Consider the following 21216-nt stretch of genomic DNA (forward strand, 5'->3'; position numbering starts at 1 on the left):
TGCTCCTGTCAGCATGGCCTGTCCTGTAGCAGGAGGCGGCTCCTGCTCCTCGGGGCCTCAGGAAGAAAGGGGAGGTGGCCGCTTCTCCTCCCACTCCTTATGATGATATAAAATCTTTCCCCAATATGCCCCAAACCGAATCATACCCACTCATTTATTTATTTATTTGATAGATAGACACACACACGCACAGAGCAAGAGAGGGAACACAGGCAGGGAAAGTGGCAGGCTGAGGGAGAAGCAGGCTTCCCGCCCAGGAGGGAGCCTGAGGCGGGGCTTGATCCCAAGACCCTGGGATCAGAACTCAAATCAAAGACAGACGCCCAACCAACTGAACCGCCGGTGAATCCCACCCATTCTTAATCTTCATCCTTAGTAAAGGGAAATGGGATTACCATAACTGGTTCGCCTTCCCTGAAGAAACAGCTCCCCGCCTTCAATTAGGGATTCTCAGGAGAGTCAGCGCTGTGGGTGTGGGGTGCCACAGCGGGTGCCTGGTGGAGAGCAGAGAAAAAGCTAGGAGAGGGAGGTGAGGCCCCACCTCATGACAGGAACTGGGAGATTTGGTCAACCAAATCTGTTGGCCAGGACAGGTGGGGTGTGTATGAAGGACAGGGAAGGGGTTAGGTTGATGGGCAGCTGGAAAATTGAGGCTCAGGGGAATTGTGCAAGAGCCCAGGTGAGAGACTGTGAGACCCTCACTAGGGTAGCCATAGCAAGAAAGAGTTTAAAAAGGTCATTTTAGGGGCACTTGGGTGGCTCAGTTGTTAAGTGTCTGCCTTTGGCTCAGGTCAGGATCCCAGGTCCTGGGACTGAACCCTGCATCAGGCTCCCTGTTAGCAGGAAGGCAGCTATGCTCACTGATGAAGTTCTAGAACCTAGGTGAGGTTTGGTGGGCTGAGGTCCGGAGCCGATGACCAAGAAAGAATTCTTGAGACATCTTTGGTGCAAAATGGTGGTTTATTAAAGCACGGGGACAGGACCCATGGGCAGGAAGAGCTGCTGCTGCCCCGGGTTGTGAGGGGTGGTTGGTTATATACGCAGGAGTTGGGTAGGTGAGGACAAAGGGGTATTCAGAAGGGCTATTGGGGCAAAGAATACTATCAGGATATTGAAGGCTTAGTTACTATCAAGTAAAGACAATTGAGAGTCTCCTGGTGGAATGTTACATTCCTGCTATCAAGCATCCCTGTTAATGAGATTTAGGTTTAAAGACAATTGGGAGTCTGGTGGAATGTTACATTCCTGCTATCAAGCATCCTTGTTAATGAGATTTAGGTTTAGAAGAAATTTAACTTTATTTACTTTTCCTTCTACCTCCACCTCCTTCGGTTTTTATGGAGGGGAGGGTAACATTAGGCTTGAGGAACTGAGTTCTGTGTCTTTGGAAATTGGGCTATTGATAAGGTAACTTCTTTGTTGTAATCTCAAGGACATTTGCAAACCAAGGGAGACTCCTGTCTTGTAGGATTGTGATCTCAGCAAGTTAACTATTTATCATTTTATGGCAGTCAGGGGTGCCTGAGGAATGCTACACCTATGGAGGGGAGCGGATGAAGGGGGGGGTGCAAGGCGCCAGCTCTTGCTTTGTCCTCAGCCAGCCTCCTGCTCCCTCATCACTCACCACTATACAACCAACATCTGCTTCCCTGCTTAGCAGGAAGCCTGCTTCTCCTTCTCCTACTCCCCCTGCTTGTGTTCACTCTCTCGTGTGTGTCTCTCTCTGTCAAATAAATAAATAAAAACTTATTAAAAAAAAAAAGAACATTTTATATTCCTGAAACAAACAACACATTATATGTTAATTAGCTGAATTTAAGTTACAAAATATTTAAAAATTAAAAAGGACATTTTGCAGTTAAGGTTGATAGAACTTCTTGTGTTTTTAAGCATTTACCCAATACCATGTAGTAGTGAGTCATGAAATTAATATTGACTTAGTGGGGGGCACCTGGATGGCTCAGTGGGTTAAAGCCTCTGCCTTCGGCTCAGGTCATGATCCCAGGGTCCTGGGATAGAGCCCCGCATCGGGCTCTCTGCTCGGCGGGGAGCCTGCTTCCTCCTCTCTGCCTCCTCTTCCTGCCTCTCTGCCTACTGGTGATCTCTCTCTGTCAAATAAATAAATAAAAATCTTTATAAAAAAAAAATATTGACTTAGTGGTTCCAACTAACCCAGCTTCCAAAAAAAGAAGTCTCTTAACTCCTCAAAATCCTTTATGTCTTTTGTCTCTTTCACTTGACTTTGTCCTGTTTCCTTTTAAATCTTTCTAGACAGGGGTGCCTGGGTGGCTTAGTGGGTTAAAGCCTCTGCCTTTGGCTCAGGTCATGATCTCAGGGTCCTAGGATCGAGACCCACATCGGGCTCTCTGCTCAGCAGGGAGCCTGCTCCCCGCCCCCCACTGCTGCCTCTCTGCCTACTTGTGATCTCTGTCTGTCAAATAAACAAAATCTAAAAACAAAAGTAAATCCTTCTAAACATTGCCTCTTTGTCTTTTTGAGAATCCGAATTCTCTACTTCCCCCCAGAGCGGGTGCTCCCAGAGTTTTCTCCTTGATTTGGTGTGGTGTCCCCACACTACCTCTCCCTGGCTCATCTCATGTACTCATGGGTTACAACACCATCCCTCTACGTGGACAGCCTCCAAAAGTATACCCCAGCACGGTCCTCTCCCTTAGCTTCAGACTGACCTATCTAACAATAATCTACTACAGGTCTCCACCTGTTGTCCGGCAAGTTTAAAAATGGACCAGTGTGGTGTTGTTGTTTTAAATGAAATAAAATAGAAAATAGAAAGATGCATTATATGTCATAATGCAAGTATTTTTTAATGAAGCTTTTGTTTCACACCACACACCTATGCATCCTGTGCCACGGCCAAAAAAGTTTAAAAACTAGAAAACAGGGGGCACCTGGGTGGCTCAGTGGGTTAAGCCTCTGCCTTCGACTCAGGTCATGATCTCAGGGTCCTGAGATAGAGCCCCACATCAGGCTCTCTGCTCAGCAGGGAGCCTGCTTCCCTCTCTCTCTGCCTCTCTGCCTTCTTGTGATCTTTGTCAAGTAAATAAATAAAATCTTTAAAAAAATAAAAACTAGAAAACAGGGTCTCCCAGGTCGCGCAGTTGGTTAAGCATCTGCCTTTGGCTAAGGGCATGATCCCAGGGTCCTGGGACAGAGCCCCATTTTGGGCTCCCTCCTCAGTGGGTAGTCTGCTTTCCCCTCTGCCTCTCCCCCTGCTTGTTCTCTCTCTTTCTAGAATAGATAAAATCTTAAAAAAAAAAAAAAAAACACCACGCAGAAACCAGATAACAGGCTAGACACAGTGATGAAAGAAGTGGGAGGAGCCAGGGATTTCTGCCATACAGACAGGGAAGCGAGAAGGACCTGGTTTCTGGGGAAAGTTACAACTTTCATTTTGAACACAGAGTCTGGTTTACAGTAAATCGTGCACCTACAGTAGTCGCCCCTTTCCTTCCCACTTCCAGTTTCAGGTCAAAGGATATTGAATGAATGCGGGAGTTTCCCCTGAAGGTCATTAGTAATTAGCTGCCAGGAAGAGGTAATGCTTTTAAGGGGGAACTAATATTTATTGAACCATTAGTATGTGCCAGGCTCTCTGCATTGTTTTGTTTTGTTTTACTTTTTTATTTTTTTATAAACATATAATATATTTTTATCCCCAGGGGTACAGGTCTGTGAATTGCCAGGTTTACACACTTCACAGCACTCACCAAAGCACATACTCTCCCCAATGTCCATAACCCCACCCCCCTTCTCTGCATTGTTTTTAATGAGAAATCCTCTTAACCTCTGTGTGAGGTAAGTACCATTATCTCCATTTCACAAATGAGGAAGCTGAGGTTCAGAGAGGATGAGACATTGTCTAAGGTTGTGCAGTTAGTGAGTGATTTATTACATCTTGCCAGTGAACATTGTCATCTCTGAAAGCCTCAATCACCAGGGCTCTTTAGGGCTCCAAGTGTTATTTTCCTAGGGCTCCAGTAACAAAGTACTCGGAACAGGGTGGCTTAAAACAACAGAAATTTATTCTTCCACAGCTCTGGAGGCTGGAAGCATGAAATCACAATATAAGCAGGGCTGGTTCCTTCTAAAGGTGAATCTGTTCCATGCCTCCCTCCTAGTTTGTGACGATCCCCTGGTGATCCTTGCCTTCCTTGGCTCGTGGATGCATCACTCCCAGCTCTGCTTCCATTCTCACATGGCATTCATATGGTCCTCTTCTTCTTCTTCTTCTTTTTTTAAAAAAATATTTTATTTATTTATTTGACAGAGAGAGAGAGATCCCAGTGGGCAGAGAGGCAGGCAAAGAGAGAGAGAGGAGGAAGCAGCCTCCCTGCTGAGCAGGGAGGCCGATTCGGGGCTTAATCCCAGGATCCTAGGACCATGACCTGAGTCGAAGGCAGAGGCTTTAACCCACTGAGCCACCCAGGCGCCCCTGGTTCTCTTCTTTTAAGGGCACCAGTCATATTGAATTAGTCACCCGCTTTCACTCTAGGATGACATCATTTTAGCTAAGTACATCTGCAATAACCCTATATCTGAACAAGATCACATTCTGGGGAATTGAGGGCTAGGACTTCAACATACTTTTTTTTTTTATTTTTTTTTCTTAAGATTTTATTTATTTTTTTATTTTAGAGAGAGCAGGGGAGGAGCAGAGGGAGAGAATCTCAAGCAGACTCCCCACCGAATGCAGAGTCCAACATGGGTCTCAATCTCACCACCCTGAGATCATAGTCTGAGCAGGAATCAAGATCTGAGCCACCCAGGCACCCCTCAACATACCTTTACTGAAGGATGTAATTCAACCTGTAACACCTCATAAGCAGAATAAGCCAGGAGAAAAGGAAATTATTTGATTTGGAGGATTTTGCACAAAAAGTTGAGTTTATTTCTTCTTACAGTTCTAAGTTCTCCAGGAATTAATAAGATTCTTAGATCCTTTTTTTTTTTTTAAAGACTTTATTTATTTGATAGAAGAGAGAGCACAAGCAGAAGGGAGAGGAACAAGCAGACTCCCTGCTGAGCAGGGAGCCCTATGTGGGGCTGGATCCCAGGATCTGGGATCATGACCTGAGCTGCTTAACTGACTGAGCCACCCAGGAGTCCCTAGCCTCGCATGTTTATATACGGCAAATTTTCTAGAAACACACCTCTGGTATGACCCTATTCAACTACCCCTTTTTGCATTCAAGGCCCAACCAAATTTTGTGCCTGCCTCATCTCCCTCCCCTTCGCCCCATCCCTTCCAAATGGAACGAGGCTGTGGCTTTCAAGTCTCAGAGGCAAAGCCACCTCCTCCTACCGCTCGCCCTTCCCTGAACCCCTGCCTCTCCCGATTCTGCCTAGTGATACGGTTATTTGTGTACCCGTCTATGCTCCCCACCAAACTCCGCTCCTTGCGCCACAGGCAGGGCCACAAGACCTTATCAGTCCATGTGCCTGGAAAAAACCCAGGGAGGCTCCCTGAAGGAGGGGAGCTGGCCAACCACGGACTAAAACCCGCCTAGGCGTTTTCTTCCTAGAGATCCCGCTCGGTGGCTGTCACGGGCCGGCCTTGGGCAGAACGTCTCCAGGACGCGGTGGAATGAATGTGCAGACCACCCGGGGGCTCGGGATCCAAGGACACCGCCTTGGCTGGACGCCGCCACGAGGCGCGCAGCGGAGGAGTGGCTCCCGCGCAGCTCAGCCGGACCCATCCCCCGCCGGAACGCCGCGGCCGCCGGAACCTTTGCGCCGCCAGGCCGGGCCCTAAAAGGCGAAGCACCCCCGGGCCGGAAGTCAGTGGGGGAAGATGGGACTGCGGGAACCCCGTGCTTTACCTGGAAGGATGAGCGTCGGTAGTCTGCTCGTGGCGGGAGGTAGGGTACCTGGAATGTTGGTTAATTTCCCGCCTGTCTTTAGCCTCTGGTCCTGGAGTACCCTCTTCCACAGGTCGCCCGTCCAGCCCTCCCTCCTGGAGTCTTGGCTGAGCTGACGGGGAGCCTCGACGCGACTGCGCTCCCCGGAGGAGGGGTCCGCGGGCGGGCCTTTCCCCGACTGGGTGGCGGGCGGAGCGTTGAGATGCGAGCCGCCGTCCGCTCACCTCAGGCTGTGGTATTTTCCGGTGGCCGCGGTGTCTGAGTGACTTCCCATTGGTTTTGCAGAATTGTTTCTTTAAAAAGATCTTATTTATTTACTTCACACAGAGAGAGATCGCAAGTAGACAGAGAGGCAGGCAGAGTGGGAGAGGAGAGCCCGATGCGGGGCTCGATCCCAGGACCCTGGGATCATGACCTGAGCCGAAGGAAGAGGCTTTAACCCACTGAGCCACCCCGGCGCCCCCAGAATTATTTCTTAATGGGGTGTTTTGTTTTTCTGCTTGCGGAAACAGTCGTAGTAGAAATCTGGAAAAGTGTACCGGTGAGAATAAAAGCCGCCCGTTACATCCGCCACTCAGCTAAAACACGTCTTATAAACGTATACGATTTAATTTTATTTGGTTGCACCGCATAAGAAACTAGCGAAAATGGATGTGAAAATATACCTAACGAGAGATACGAATTACACAAAGATTCCTCTAAAGTTAAAAATGTCAAAAACGTCTCAGCGGTGGAAATCATTGTCTTAAATACATGCTCTTTTTATAGGCATTAAGTAGGATTTCTAGGTCCTAAAACTTGGGACTTATCCACAAAATCAGAAGACCTCTCGCGAGTATGGTATACTACTTCTAAGATTATGAGAATGTCTCTGTCCCTTTCCGAGGGCTCTAGTCAAGCCACAACTAATCCTAAAAAGAAGTAGGACATTCCAGCTTACATTTTGCTGAATTTTCCTTTTAGGAAGGTGGCGATGTTTTCCAGTTCCATTAAGGTCATTCTTAATCCAGGCGCTACATAGTTCCTGCTGTTGGAAAAAATCCGATGCACCTAAGAAGATTACTCCCAATGCTGCTTTTTATGATGAAAATACAAAGGAACCTGGAAATGCACTTGACAAGCTCTTCTCTTCAGAACAGCAGGCTACCATCTTGCATGTGTTGAATACGGCATCTAATAAAGAACTTGAAGCTTTCAGGTTGCTTCGTGGAAGAAAATCCATCAATATTATAGAGCACAGAGAGAAGTTTGGGCCATTTCAGAATTTGGAGAGTTTAATGAATGTGCCCTTGTTCCAGTATAAAACAACCATTCAAGTTTGTAACTCCATTCTTTGTCCAGAGACTGGAGGGAAAAAAAGAAAGTTCCAGGACAACCGGCTCTTGAGAAAGCTCATCAAACCAGAAATAGAGAGAGAGAGATTTAAGGTATACTGTTTTTCTTTTCTTTTAATTTTTTTTTTTAAGATTTTATTTATTTGATGGAGAGAGATCACAAGTAGGCAGAGCAACAGGCACAGAGAGAGCAGGGAGCAGGCTGCCTGCTGAGCTGAGAGCCCGATGTGGGGCTCAATCCCAGGACCCTGAGATCATGACCTGAGCCAGAGGCTTAGCCCACTGAGTGACCCAGGTGCCCTGGTATACTGTTTTTTCTTAATATCTGTTATACTGCTCCCTACATATTGAGAATCTACTTTGCAAAGTACTATTTTGGGCAGCAGGACAGCTTATAGTTTAGTTGGTATGTGATCAGTACAGATGAATGAGATGGGGAGAGAGTGAATGGGCCGTCGAAAGGACAGAGAACCATGGGCTGTGCCTGTTTGGAGAAAGTTGACCAAAACCTAGATCTCAGAGAAGGAGAATGAGGCTCATTGGAGGAGGCAGGCATTCTAGGAAGAACAATTGTAGAGAAACAGGTTTGTGCAAGATTTATTGAAGAGGATTTGAGGAACTACTTATGTCTATCAAGAGGGTTATATTGAGATTAAGAAAAGAGGGTTATGACCAAGGAGTGACTTCAGAACATTATACTGGTCTTTCCAGCAGGATTTAAAGTTATTTTCTTTAAAGTTTCTTTAAAGTTCTGTTCCCCCTTTGAAAAGGCATTCTACAAGCAAATCCTTTTCAGTGTTGTCTTAAAAAACAAATATTAGAATTACTTGGCACATCAAACATTAAACCTTGGAGGAGGAGGTTAGGTCCTGTGTAGCAATACGTGATAAAATATTCTCTCATTGCGTACCAATAGTAAGCACATTTTTTCTCTGGACCAGTGGTTCTCAGTTTTGGGAAGATTATGGACACTTTCGGAAAACCTGATGAAAGCTAAGGACCCTCTTTTCAGAAAAACAACCAAAAAATCACATTTACATAGAATATTGCATACATTTTCAGAGGACATATAGGTTTCATGAAATCCATTCATGGACTACAGATAGAACAACTTCTGCAGTTGATCTGGAACATATTTGAACCAAAATTTTCAGGGTTTGGATTTCTGTTCCGATTTGGCTACAAGTACTATTTATAGTCATTATAGTAGAGTTGCAACGTTTTTACAGGGATGGGTTCTAAAGTCATTTTGTATATGATAAGAACAATTATACTGACTTCCAAATAAAGTATGTTCTTTTCCTCAAATCTCTTGCCTATGAAGTACCATGTGTAATCTGGTTTGTAATTCTTATGTACACTAAAGCTTGAGAATCATTGAACTCAGGAATCAAAAGAAGGCCTGTATTTTGTAGATGTTTGGGCATCCAAACTAGCCTGCGTTTAATGGATATTTTATCCATTCCCTAGCAGTGAAAGGAAGATGGGTATAGAATTATAAAATGTTCCTGCTTGTGTGCCTTTGTATCTACAGAGCACAGTAATGTATTTATCCGTACAACTGAATGAACTGTGTGAGGGTACAGAGATGCTGTTGTACTCTTACCTCCAGCCTCAGCAGAGTTAAATCCGCATATCCAACTATCTATTACACATTTCCCCTTAGAAGCCCTATAGGAAACCTGAATACAGTATGTTAAAAAAACTCCTCTTCCCCTACCTTCCCAAGTTGATTGCTTCCTATCATCATCTTGATTAATGTCTCAATATTAATACTGCATTAAAAGTGGGCTTATCCTGAGCTCTCCCATCCCTGCATAGCAGTTCTACTGGCATTATATCCGACCTGTTTCTTGTCCTCATCATCACTGTCTTTGATTCTTAATGCTTTGTCACATAACAGGCACCTAATAGATACCTTCCTCTAGTCTAGCCTTCTGTGGTCCATCTTCCAGACAGCGGTCAGTGATGGTTCTGAAATGTAAATCTCGTTTTGTGTCTGAATGTTAGTTGTATGCTTTGATGGCTTCCTGCAGCTCTCAGGATAAAGTAAGGTACTTTTGCAAATACCTGTTTACCCCTCCACATCTTTCCCACTTGCACACTTTATTCCAGGGCCTGCGTGTGTGAAGTGTCACACACCTTTCCCGCCTATCTGGGTGGACACCCGGGGAAATCACTTCCCACTTACACTTACTCATTCTCCTAGTCCTTTAGGAAGTCTTCCCAGACCATGTCTTCTCCTGATGGTGTGACTGTTGTGTGGTGGCATTTCTTACAATGTATGGCCATGTTCCTTGTTCCAGCAACACTGGAATATTTGAATGCCTACTTTGGGCTGGGTAAAGGTTCTTTGTCTTTAAACTGACTGCTACTGGTTATCTTTTAGTAATAATTATTCCGGGGGGTTCCTGGATGGCTCAGTAATGATTCCAGAGTCCTGGGATCGGGGCCCAGTTTGGGCTCCTTGTTCGGCAGGGAGCCTGCTTCTCTCTCTCTCTGCCCCCCACTCATGCTATTTCAAATAAATAAATAGTCTTTTAAAAAAAATTATTATTATTCCTGCATTTCCTTAACAATTCTCAGTTCATAAAGTAGAAGTATACTTCTTTGTTTTAAAGATTTATGAATTTATTTTAGAGTGCAACTTCAGGGTAGGGGCAGAGGGAGAAAAGGCCTTTTTTTTTTTTTTTTTTTTTTTTTTAAATTTTATTTATTTGACACAGAGAGATCACAAGTGGGCAGGCAAGCAGAGAGAGAGAGAGAGAGGAGGAAGCAGGCTCCCCGCGGAGCAGAGAGCCCAATGCGGGACTCGATCCCAGGACCCTGAGATCATGACCCAAGCCGAAGGCAGAGGCTTAACCCACTGAGCCACCCGGGTGCCCCATTTTTTTTTTTTTTTTAAAGATTTTATTTATCTATTTGACAGACAGAGGTCACAAGTAGGCAGAGAGGCAGGCAGAGAGAGAGAGAGATGGGGAAACAGGCTCCCTGCGGAACAGAGAGCCTGATGCGGGGTTTGATCCCGGGACCCTGGGATCATGACCTGAGCCGAAGGCAGAGGCTTAACCCATTGATCCACCCAGGTGCCCCCAGGAGAGAAGGTCTTAAGCAGACTCCATATGAGCTCCACATGGAGCCTGGCATGGGGCTTGATTTCATGACCCCGAGATCACGACATGAACTGAAACCGGGAATCAGATGCTCAACCAACTGAGCCACTCTGGCTCCCCGGTATAATTCTATTACGTAAACTGATTTGGCATTCTGAGTTTATAGCTTAAATTTTGCATATGTTAAAATGTTTACACTTGTAATTAAACCAGCCTTTTTGTTGTAGGCAGTTAATAGTATCGTATCCATCGTTTTTGGAACTCGAAGAGTTGCCTGGGCTCACGTGGATCGTAAACTGGCGGTGCTGGACTGGCAGCAGAATGAGTGCTGCCAGCTGATGAAAGGAACGTACATATCATCTGTCTATTTACAAGAGGTAAAGCAACTGCACCTCCAAATTCCTCCCTGCTAGAACTCCTCGTGTAGTTTAATCTTCTCGTTCTAAAGGGAATGGAATACAGTACTGCAGATGGATTTCCCTTGGCTGCTTATTACTCCCCCATTCCTTTTTTTTAAGATTTTATTTATTTGTTTGACAGAGAAAGGGGGAGAGAACACGAGAGATGGTGCAAGCAGAGGCAGTGGCAGGCAGAGGGAGAGGGAAAAGCAGACCTTCCGCTGAGCATGGAGCTTGATGTGGGGCTTAATCCCAGGACCCTGGGATCGTGATTGAGTGGAAGGGAGACGCTTAACCAACTGAGCCACCCAGGCGCCCCTACTCACCCATTCCTATCATGTTTTTCATCACCTATGATTTTTAAAAAATTGAATCTTCATTTAGTTCATGAAATACCTTAATGTACCAAAGGCAGATATTGAGAAAACTGATGGTAAAATACATTATTCTAATGTTATAGAACTTCAGCACTATATTTACAAAGCTTATTTTTAATTCTTTAAGAAAAGATTTATTTATTTATTCATTTGAGATAGAGAGCACGAACAGTGGGGAGAGGCAGAGGGAGAGAGGCCGATGCAAGGCTTTGACCCAGGACCCTGGGATCAAGACCTGAGCCAAAGGCAGATGCTTAACTGTCTGAGCTACCCAGGCACCCCTTATTTATTGGTTTTAGTGAAGGGAGCATAAAGGGAGAGGGAGAGGGCACCTGGGTGGCTCAGTGGGTTAAGCCTCTGCCTTCAGCTCAGGTCATGGTCTCAGGTTCCTGGGATTGAGCCCCACATCGGGCTCTTTGCTCAGCAGGGAGCCTGCCTCCCTCTCCCCCTCTGCCTGCCTCTCTGCCTATTTGTGATCTCTCTCTGTCAAATAAATTAAAAATAGAAAAAAAGGGAGAGGGAGAGAATCCTCAGGCAGATTCCCTGCTGAGCACGGAGCCGAACATGGGGCTTGATTCCAGGACCCTGAGATGCTGACCTGAGCTGTAATCAAGAGTCAGATACTTAACTGACTGAGCCACCCAGGTGCCCCTCAGCTTATTTTTCAAAATGCTTCACTAATTGTCTCATTTGAGTCCTCAGAACCTTGTGAGATGGGTAATAATTACCATCCTGATTACACATATGAAAACTGGTATAATCAATCAAGCATCTGACAGGATTAGTCAGGTAGTCAGTTGAAGATCAGGATTGCGGGCTAGGCCTTCATTTTTTTTTTTTTTTTTTTCTTAAGTAGGCTCTGCATCCTGCATCCTGCTCTGGAGCCCAGCATAGGGCTTGAACAAAAAACTCTTGAGGTCAAGACCTGAGCTGAGATTGAGTTGGACACTCAACCGACTGAGCTACTCAGGCGCCCCTGATCGTAGGCTAGGTATTCTAATCCTATGCTCTACCCTAGACATTTTCAAAAGGTTACTAAATGTTTTAAGTTGTCTGATCTTAATATAGATTTAGAAATTATGAAGCCCATTTTCAAGATGAAGAAACTAGTACGTGGGAGGACTGAATGATCTGCCTTAGCTCAGCTTATTCCTGATAGAACCAGGGCAGAACTTGACTCCTGACTCTCCATAAAATGATGATTTTTCAGTTACTTCAAAACGGTCAGTTGCAGGGGTGCCTGGGTGGCTCAGTCAGTTAAGCGACTGCCTTCAGCTCATGTCATGACCCCAGAGTCCTGGGATCAAGTCCCGCATCCGGCTCCCTGCTCAACAGAGAGCCTGTTTCTTCCTCTCCATCTGCCTGCAGCTCTGCCTGCTTGTGATCTCTCTCTGTCAAATAAATAAAATCTTTAAAAAACAAAACCAAAACAAACCCAAAAAACTGTCAGTAGCAGTATAAAGTAAGTTACATATTTTTAAAAAGAAATGGGAGAGGGGACCGAAACAACAAAACTTAATGAATTATTTCTTTTCACTTTTTTTTTTTTTTTAAAAGATTTCTTCAGTCATTTCAAAGATGCCTAAAGCTGACTTCTATGTTCTGGAAAAAATCGGGTTTTCAATTCAGAACTCATCTCGGTTTCCTGTAGTGTTACATTTTCATATCATGGAAGCCATGCTGTATGCCTTATTAAACAAAACCTTTGCCCAGGATGGCCAGCATCAGGTGCTGAGCATGAATCGAAATGGAGTGGGGAAGCACTTTGAACTGATGATTGGGGACACACGGACTAGTGGAAAAGAGCTGGTGAAGCAGTTCCTCTCAGAGTCTGTTCTGAAGGAGCAGCCTCGGGTAGTCTTCCCTCCTGAGAAGATTGTCCTCTACAGACAGATGTTTTCATCTACCGAACAGCACAGAACAGAAGAGTTGTATGACTCATTATTGCAAGCTGTTGCCTTCTATGAATTAGCAGTTTTTGACACTGAACCTTAAAATGCTGAGGTTAAATAAAGAGCTCTAAGGTTATATTAATTTAAATTATTAGCCCTAAAGCTGTACAGCCAACTGTTTTCAACATCCATGTTTATGGAGAAGAAAATATGTTTGTATTTAAAGTCAGACTTTCGACTGTTGAATTGTTCACACAGTAATAAGCTAAATCAATAAATATCTTAGGAGATTCTGTGCCTTTTGGGTGTAAGGGTTAAATAGTAAGATGCCCCCTAAACAGCCAAAGCAAGAACGCTGAAAAGCAGATTCCATCCCATCCCAATGGTCTGCATCATTCTGTTATTAGTAGAGAGTAATGATTTTTTTGGGGTGGTGCTCATTATGGGAATAACGCTAAATATAATCAAGAACACAACTTATGAAATCATCTTAATTCTGTAAGTAGCATATGGTTTGATGTATTGCTTTCAAAGGGTGATTTTCATCAGTTCAGTTTTATCAGCCCAGAACAAAGAAGATTTGTCTAATACATTCTTTTTTTTCCCCCCACTTTGAAATATTTTACTTGGACAGAACATCTTTTTTTTTTTTTTTTTTTTTTAAGACTTCGCTCATTTACTCAACAGAGCAGAGAGAGAGATCACAAATAGGCAGAGAGGCAGACAGAGAGAGTGGGGGAAGCAGGCTCCCTGTTGAGCAGAGAGCCCAATGTGGGGCTCACCCAAGACAGAGGTTTAACCCACTGAGCTACCCAGGTGCCCCTGGACAGACCATCTTTTTAAAAAAAATTTATTTGAGAGAGAGAGAATGAGTATGTGGGGGCAGGGGTACAGAGGGAGACGGAAGAGAGAATCCCACGCAGACTCCATGCAGAGCTCCAAGCCTGATGCTGTGCTCCACCCCAAGATGCTGAGATCATGACCTGAGCTGAAACCAAGGATCAGGTGCTTAACCGACTGCACCACCCAGGTACCCCTAGATAGGCCACCTTTTGAGAAAAGTAGCACGTAATTTTTTCACATCTCACATTTTCCAGTATTACATTTGCCTCAGTTCAGGCCCTCATTATATCTTAGCAGTCCTGAACCCAAGTATATGATGTCAAAGCTTTACGTCCTTCCTTTAATCTACAGAGTGAAATATGTTTGTTAGAAAAACTTTTGAATAATCCAATATGTGAAATAAGGGGGGACAGGAGGTTGGGTGAGCCTGGTGGTGGGTATTAAGGAGGATACATACTGCATGGAGTACTGGGTGTGGTGCATAAACAATGAATCTTGGAACACTGAAAAATTAAAAAAAAAAAAAAAAGTGAAATAAGTAGAAGTCCTTTCTTCCAGCACTTCCCATCTCCCTAGGGATGCAGCCTAGACTTATTGCCATTCACTTGGAAATGTCTACGTTTACATACATGATTGTACGCAAACATTTTTACCTTGGATATGTTGTAGGTATCTCAAACTATCTCAAATAATCCTCTTTCCTTCAAATTGCCTCCTTTGCCATTGTTCTATAATTTGATAAACAACTTCACCAACCATTCAGTGGTTCCTGCCAGATATGTGGCATTCTACCTCCCACATATTTCTGGAAAGAGCTTTAAAGTGAAAAATGTGTTCATTGTAGACATTTATAGGATAAGTACTGAATAAGCCATCAGAATTTGCTTACTTTTTAAAAAAGATTTATTTATTTGACAGAGATCACAAGTAGGCAGAGAGGCAGACAGAGAGAGAGAGGGAAGCAGGCTCCCTGCTGAGCAGAGAGCCCGATGTGGGACTCGATTCCAGGACTCTGGGATGATGACCTGAGCCGAAGGCAGAGGCTTAACCCACTGAGCCACCCAGGCGCCCCCAGAATTTGCTTACTTTATCTTAAAAGTGAATTTAAATCTTATAGGATTTTATCACCTTTAAAAATTCATAATTTTGGGGGCGTCAGGGTGGCACAGTTCCTTAAGCATCTGACTTGGTTTTAGCTCATGATCTCGTGATCTCAGGGTTGTGAGACTGAGCCCCACTTTGGACTCTGTGCTCACTGAGATTCTGCTTGAGATTCTCTCTCCTCTCTACCCCTCCAGCTTGTGCGCTCTCTCTTTCAAATAAACCTTTGGGGCACCAGGGTGGCTCAGTTGGTTAAACATCTGCCTTTCGTTCAGGTCATGATTCTGGGATTGGGCCCCAGGTCTCCCTCTCCTGATGCCCCTGCTCATGTTCTCTTTCTCTGTCAAATAAATTAAAAAATAAAATAAAATTCCCCCCAAATGATGTTAAACCTACAAGAAAATCTTCTTCTTTTTTTTTTTTTTTTAAGATTTTATTTATTTATTTAACAGACAGAGGTCACAAGTAAGCAGAGAGACAGAGAGAGAGGAGAAAGCAGGCTCCCCGCTGAGCAGAGTGCCCGATGCGGGGCTCGATCCCAGGACCCCTGAGATCATGACCAGAGCCGAAGGCAGATGCTTTAATCCACTGAGCCACCCAGGTGCCCCATCTACAAGAAAATCTTAAATGTGTCCCTATTAACGAAGAAAATATCCCCATTGTTTCTTGATTTTTGATCTTCTTAAATAAAATTCTAAAGTTAGTGTATTTTACTCTATTACCAGAATTTTCTTTTTTTTTTTTTTTTTAAGATTTTATTTATTTATTTGACAGAGAGAAATCACAAGTAGATGGAAAGGCAGGCAGAGAGAGAGAGAGAGAGGGAAGCAGGCTCCCTGCTGAGCAGAGAGCCCTATGCGGGACTCGATCCCAGGACCCTGAGATCATGACCTGAGCCAAAGGCAGCAGCTTAACCCACTGAGCCACCCAGGCGCCCTATTACCAGAATTTTCTTTTCTTCTTTTTTTTTTTTTAAAGATTTTATTTATTTATTTGTAAGAGAGAGAGAGTGAGAGCGAGCACAGGCAGACAGAGTGGAAGGCAGAGTCAGAGGGAGAAGCAGGTTCCCTGCGGAGCAAGGAGCCCGATGTGGAACTCGATCCCAGGACGCTGGGATCATGACCTGAGCCGAAGGCAGCTGCTTAACCAACTGAGCCACGCAGGCGTCCCGTATTACCAGAATTTTCTAATGATAAAACCAAATTAATAGGTAAGTGCTCTGCAAATAGTGAATGCTAGTATGCAATAGAAGAAAATCCACATACTTAAAAAAAAAAACACCCACAGAACTTCTGATCTATTCTTTTGTACGAGGACAAAACCTGTAAGATACAGCCTATATCCAAACCTATAAAATATCCATATTTACCCAGATAACTACATCTGGACCACCTATTTAAGCTTTTACCTTTAATTAAATCAATATACTATCAACAAAAAAGTAGACTGAACAAATAAGAGGTAAAAACATATCTTCATACACATTTGTAAACAGATACACATTAGTATTTTCCATCTGTACAAAATTAGGATCCTTACCTTTGAGATAAATATGTAACTCGCCAGATAAAGTAACTTAACTGAATTCAAGGCTAGTACATATATAAATACTTGAAACTATTTTCAGATATGCCTGATTATATGATTGCAAAAATGATTTTAAGTGAAATGTGGAATTTTAAAATCTTGTAATTAAAAAATACATAGTTTCTCCAAAAAACAACCTTAAGTGGAAATGATTATGATGTAGAAAGTCCATCGAAGAATCCTCTTTTCTTACAATTTTAATGAATAGCAGTTTGTCCAAAATAGATATATTAACATCATTAATATCTTTATGAAATAAAACGTCACTGATATAAAAATATAAGAAAAATGTACAAGGCAAATGATGTGAGTTGGCAAAATATACAAAATATCACATATGTATGGTTGCTAAAAATATCTATGAAAACGACAATTCATAATCTTGTTTTCACTTTGTAAACATTCAATGATTCAATGGCAAAATACACTGGAGGAATACACTAAAAATAAATTTATCTAGAAGATGGTACTTTTTGAAAAATGAAGCATAATTTCTTACCTAGGAAGTTTTTACATAATTTTGTACTGTAGGAACTTGATTACCACCTGGATGATTCATATATACAACTTGTCAGAGTACTGACGGGTGGGTGGGAAGGAGGTGGATTAAAGGTAACGGGAAAGAGAAAAATTATGGATTAATTTAATAATGAAACATGTTAAGAAATATAGTGAATTCTACTTTCTAGAAACAACTCACTCACATGCAAAATACAACAAAGCTAACTCAAATAATACAAAAAATTTCAGAAAAAAAATTACCACAATCATAAATACAATTTGGAACTCAAATTTTTTCATTTTAAATATTTGAACACAAATAAAAAAATATACAAACAGTCCGTTTTAAATGTACATTAATAAAAATTCTTCCATGAAAATCAATATAAAATGTATTTTGAGGAACATAATAATCTGTACAAGGCATTATTAATATGGAATATTAAGGGAAGCCAGCTGCCAAAGTGTTCACAGTCTCTTTCGAAATGTTAAGATGAATACCTTCAAGATAGTGTAGGAACCTGTCAAAATTACAAGGAGAAATTCAAATTTAACCATCAGATGAGAATATTTATTAATCTTGAAATAGCTGTCTACAGTGCTATTTATATAGAGCTTTTTTACCTTCTTTTACTTTTTCCTTGTTCTTTTAGCTTCTCAGTTCTACAAATGTTCCGAAGAGCTGGCAAGTACTCAGTTATACTAGCTTGTCTGTTACCCAGGTTCAGAAGGGATCGGCTAGAAAATACACTTTTAATGACTGCTATCCTCTTCCAGGCACTGCTGTAAATGAAAAGTAGTTCATTACTTTGGATTTTTACTGTCCAAGAGAAATGCAACAGTCCCGATCACAACCAGCTACTGGTTTCTGCTGCTTTTTGCTTCTGGTCTAGATGAGATCAACCAGGTTAACTTCCTATATTACTTTCAACGCATCACTCTCATACCAAAAAGAACCTAGAATGGCTACCTGCTTTCTGCCCCAGCAAATCAAAACTCCATTCCCTGTCATTCAGGAGTCTTCTAATCTCTCTCATTTTTCTTCCCAGCAATCAGGCTGGTCTCCCTGTCTTATTAGAAGGTAGACTATTAATATTAAGGGTTTACCATAATCGATAGAGCCCAGCACTTCAAAATTAGTAAAAAGAAACTAACAGTTTCCTCTTTATCATTTATTATTATTTTTTATCATTTATTATTGAAAAATCAAAAGTAAAAGGAAGACTTACTCTACATTAGCCACCGACTGACTGAAGTATACGTTGCTGCGCTTCTGTGGAACATGAAGAGTAAGCTCCTTTGTTGGATCTCTTCCTGATTTCTTGCAAGAATTCAAGGTTTCCAGTGCTTTTGAAATAGTAGACGAACTCTTAGTAAAGCTGAGAGCTTCTACAGCTGCCTTTAATTCTCCAGAGCTCCGAGAAGTCCATCCATCACTGGTTTCCAGACTAAACTCATCACAGAGTCCACTTTTCACATTTGTCCAACTGAAGTCATTTTGACCAAATTCCTTTTGATCTCCTACATCAGTTAAAATGGCATCTAAGTAGGACATGTTATCCAGGAACTCAGTGAGGGAATTTAAACACTGAGAAACAAGGGCAGAACGTTTCTTTTCTGCCGGTGTTTTAGGTGGACAAGGAACAGATTTTGTGTTAGACTCTACACATTGGTTCAGTTTCTTTGTCTCTGGATTGCTTTCTTTATCTCTCACTTTGCTTTCTTCTGAATTTGAGGAGGAAGATAGAGGGGAAAGGCTAAGAAATTCATTAGAGAAAGTCAATTCAGTGTCAAATAAGTCACTATCATCTAGAGTTACTATCTTTTTCTTTTTCTTCTTTTTTTGTGTCTTTTTCAATGGTTTCTCTTCTTCAGAATGTTTCCAAGCAAGACATTTCATATTTTTTGTTGCTGCACTGGTGTCCACACTTACTGATGAACCATAATAGTCTTCTGTTTCTGGAATGATATTAACAGGCAGTGGTAGAATGAACTCAAGATTACTATATAAGAAATCAACTTTCTGCATTCGGAATTCTGTAAGAAGCTGGATGAACTGATGCCATTCTTCCTTTGTTCTGATTTTGTGCTGAAAAACAATTTTGAGTGAAGAAGTGTTAGAACACAGTCTGGACATTTTTCTACCTATATGAATACAGTGGCATCCTTATTCTATCTGAAAAGTAATGAGTTGCTACCCTCTCATAATTTTATTAATCTGTACTCCTTAAATTCATCAGAATAGTTTTGAGTCTATAAAATAGATTTAGACTACTAATATTTGAAGAATTAAATTTTTAAAAAAGATTTTATTTATCTATTTATTTGACAGAAATCACAAGTAGGCAGAGAGGCAGGCAGAGAGAGAAGAAGGGAAGCAGGCTCCTTGTGAGCAGAGAGCCCGATGCGAGGCTTGATCCCAGGATGCTGGGATCACCACCTGAGCCAAAGGCAGAGGCTTTAACCCAATGAGCCACCCAGGTGCCCCAAGAATTAAATTTTCTAATAGTTTATACCCCAATTCAATAGTGAGAACCTCATTTCTTTAAAAAACTACTTTTCTGAAAATTGTCTTTTTAATCTGAAATCTTTCTAAATTCTAGTCTAAATCCTGTAATATGCATTTAGAGCACTGTCTATGCACCATTTGTCAAAGTAGTACAGTATGTTAAAATCAGAAATCTAAAGCCTATAAAAATTATAGGCAAATTTAAGTTAACCTTAAGATTCAAAAGATAGGAATGAGTGTTAGGAAGATAAAAAGGAATAAATATTTAATATCCCACATTACATACTGAAAATACCTTTAGAAATGAAAATAAATCTTCAGATTGGGAAAAAATGTTCTTAAGGCCAAACAAAGTCTCAACACAGCCAGTATCACATTTGGGAAGGTCTGTAGGACTCCTTTTAGTATTTTTAGCTTTATTTTTGGAGTCAGGGCCATCTTCAGAGCAAACAAGTTGAATGTTTCTGCCATTTCCTCCTACAAAATTAATTAAAAAAAGAAAAAACCACAAAACCCTTAGCCATCTATATTTTTAATTAATTGTAGCAAACAATTATTTAAGATCTAAGATCCTTTGGAATCTTTGAGACCTATAATCACATTTTGTTCTTCTCCACCTATGTATTTAATTCATAAAAAGTACAATAAAACACTATTTTTAGCATACAGGGGGTAAGAAGGGTGGTGGTAGGCTTACAAAACAATCCAAAAGAAAAAAGTGCAAAGGAAAAAAAAAAGTGCAAAGGACTATGAACAGACAAGTTATAGAAGAAATACAAATATCTAATAAACTCATAGAAAGATGTGCAGTTTCACTAGTGATCATGGAAATGCAAAAAAAAAAAAGATACCATTCACTTTTCACCTTTTAAATTGGCAAAAGTAAAACAACTTGGTAACCTAGTTTTCTCAGAGGTATATATTAAAAAGTCACCACAAACTATTCATGGGAACATATATCAGGACAATCATCTTTGGTGGAGGCAACCTGATAATACCTGTTGGAACGTAAAAATGTATTCCAGCCTTTGGCCCAGCAACAATACTTCTAGAATTCTCTCCAACCGCAGTACTCACAGATATGCTCAAGGATATGTGTCTAGACATTCACTGCATATTTTAATGACAAACTGACAATAACTTCAATTTCCTCTAATAAGTAATGGTTAATAAATTATGTCACATCCATTACCTACTACAGAATAGCATATAGCTGTGAAAAATAGAGGGATATGTACCCCTCTGTACATACCAACAAAAAATTCTGAAGTAAAAAACAGCAAACTGATTAACAGTATATATAATATTGGTTAATTCTGCTAAATAAGTGGGTAGCGATATTTGTACATGCATAGATAAAGTTCTCACAGTGGCTAACTTTAAGAAGTGCGGAAGATCTTTTACTTTCTATTTTATATACTTCTGCACTATTTCAACTTCCATTGAAGGAGTACTTACCTGTGTTTTTTAGGAAAGACAGAAATAAAATGCATATAAAATCTTTAAGAAAAGAAAGAATGCTGTACCTAATTATTATCTTTTAAAGTTTCTGGTATAGCATTTTATATCCAACAGTATGGCAACAGTTACTAATTTGTTTTGTGTTTTTTTTTTTAAAAAGATTTTATTTATTTATTTGATAGACAAAGATCACATGTAGGTGGAGAGAGAGAAGGGGAAGC

The 21216-nt window shown here is 41.7% G+C and overlaps 2 protein-coding genes across 5 annotated transcripts in view; one reads left to right on the plus strand and one right to left on the minus strand.

Moving 5' to 3' along the window:
* The window catches only part of TEFM (transcription elongation factor, mitochondrial), a 45140-nt gene that overhangs the window by 13379 nt on the left and 10545 nt on the right, over positions 1 to 21216 (plus strand). Inside the window, exons 3-6 of one of the 3 annotated variants that reach the window (XM_013053572.2) lie at positions 5529 to 5879; positions 6843 to 7306; positions 10554 to 10703; positions 12659 to 13284. In XM_013053572.2, the coding sequence (XP_012909026.1) occupies positions 5813 to 5879; positions 6843 to 7306; positions 10554 to 10703; positions 12659 to 13096 (1119 nt within the window). In that variant the 5' untranslated portion in view covers positions 5529 to 5812 and the 3' untranslated portion in view covers positions 13097 to 13284. Of the gene's footprint in view, positions 1 to 5528; positions 5880 to 6842; positions 7307 to 10553; positions 10704 to 12658; positions 13285 to 21216 lie in introns of those variants that run through there. The other 2 variants (XM_045070298.1, XM_013053574.2) reach the window with 2 other exon arrangements.
* The window catches only part of ATAD5 (ATPase family AAA domain containing 5), a 47584-nt gene continuing 42591 nt past the window's right edge, over positions 16224 to 21216 (minus strand). The window contains exons 20-23 of one of the 2 annotated variants that reach the window (XM_004747055.3): positions 19830 to 20011; positions 18255 to 19114; positions 17650 to 17805; positions 16224 to 17546 (exon numbers count right to left, since the gene is read on the minus strand). In XM_004747055.3, the coding sequence (XP_004747112.1) occupies positions 17468 to 17546; positions 17650 to 17805; positions 18255 to 19114; positions 19830 to 20011 (1277 nt within the window). In that variant the 3' untranslated portion in view covers positions 16224 to 17467. Of the gene's footprint in view, positions 17547 to 17649; positions 17809 to 18254; positions 19115 to 19829; positions 20012 to 21216 lie in introns of both variants that reach the window. The other variant, XM_004747054.3, reaches the window with a different exon arrangement.

This window comes from Mustela putorius, unplaced genomic scaffold (assembly GCF_011764305.1).
Source record: "Mustela putorius furo isolate JIRA1106 unplaced genomic scaffold, ASM1176430v1.1 tig00003962_pilon_pilon_pilon, whole genome shotgun sequence".
NCBI lineage: Eukaryota > Metazoa > Chordata > Mammalia > Carnivora > Mustelidae > Mustela > Mustela putorius.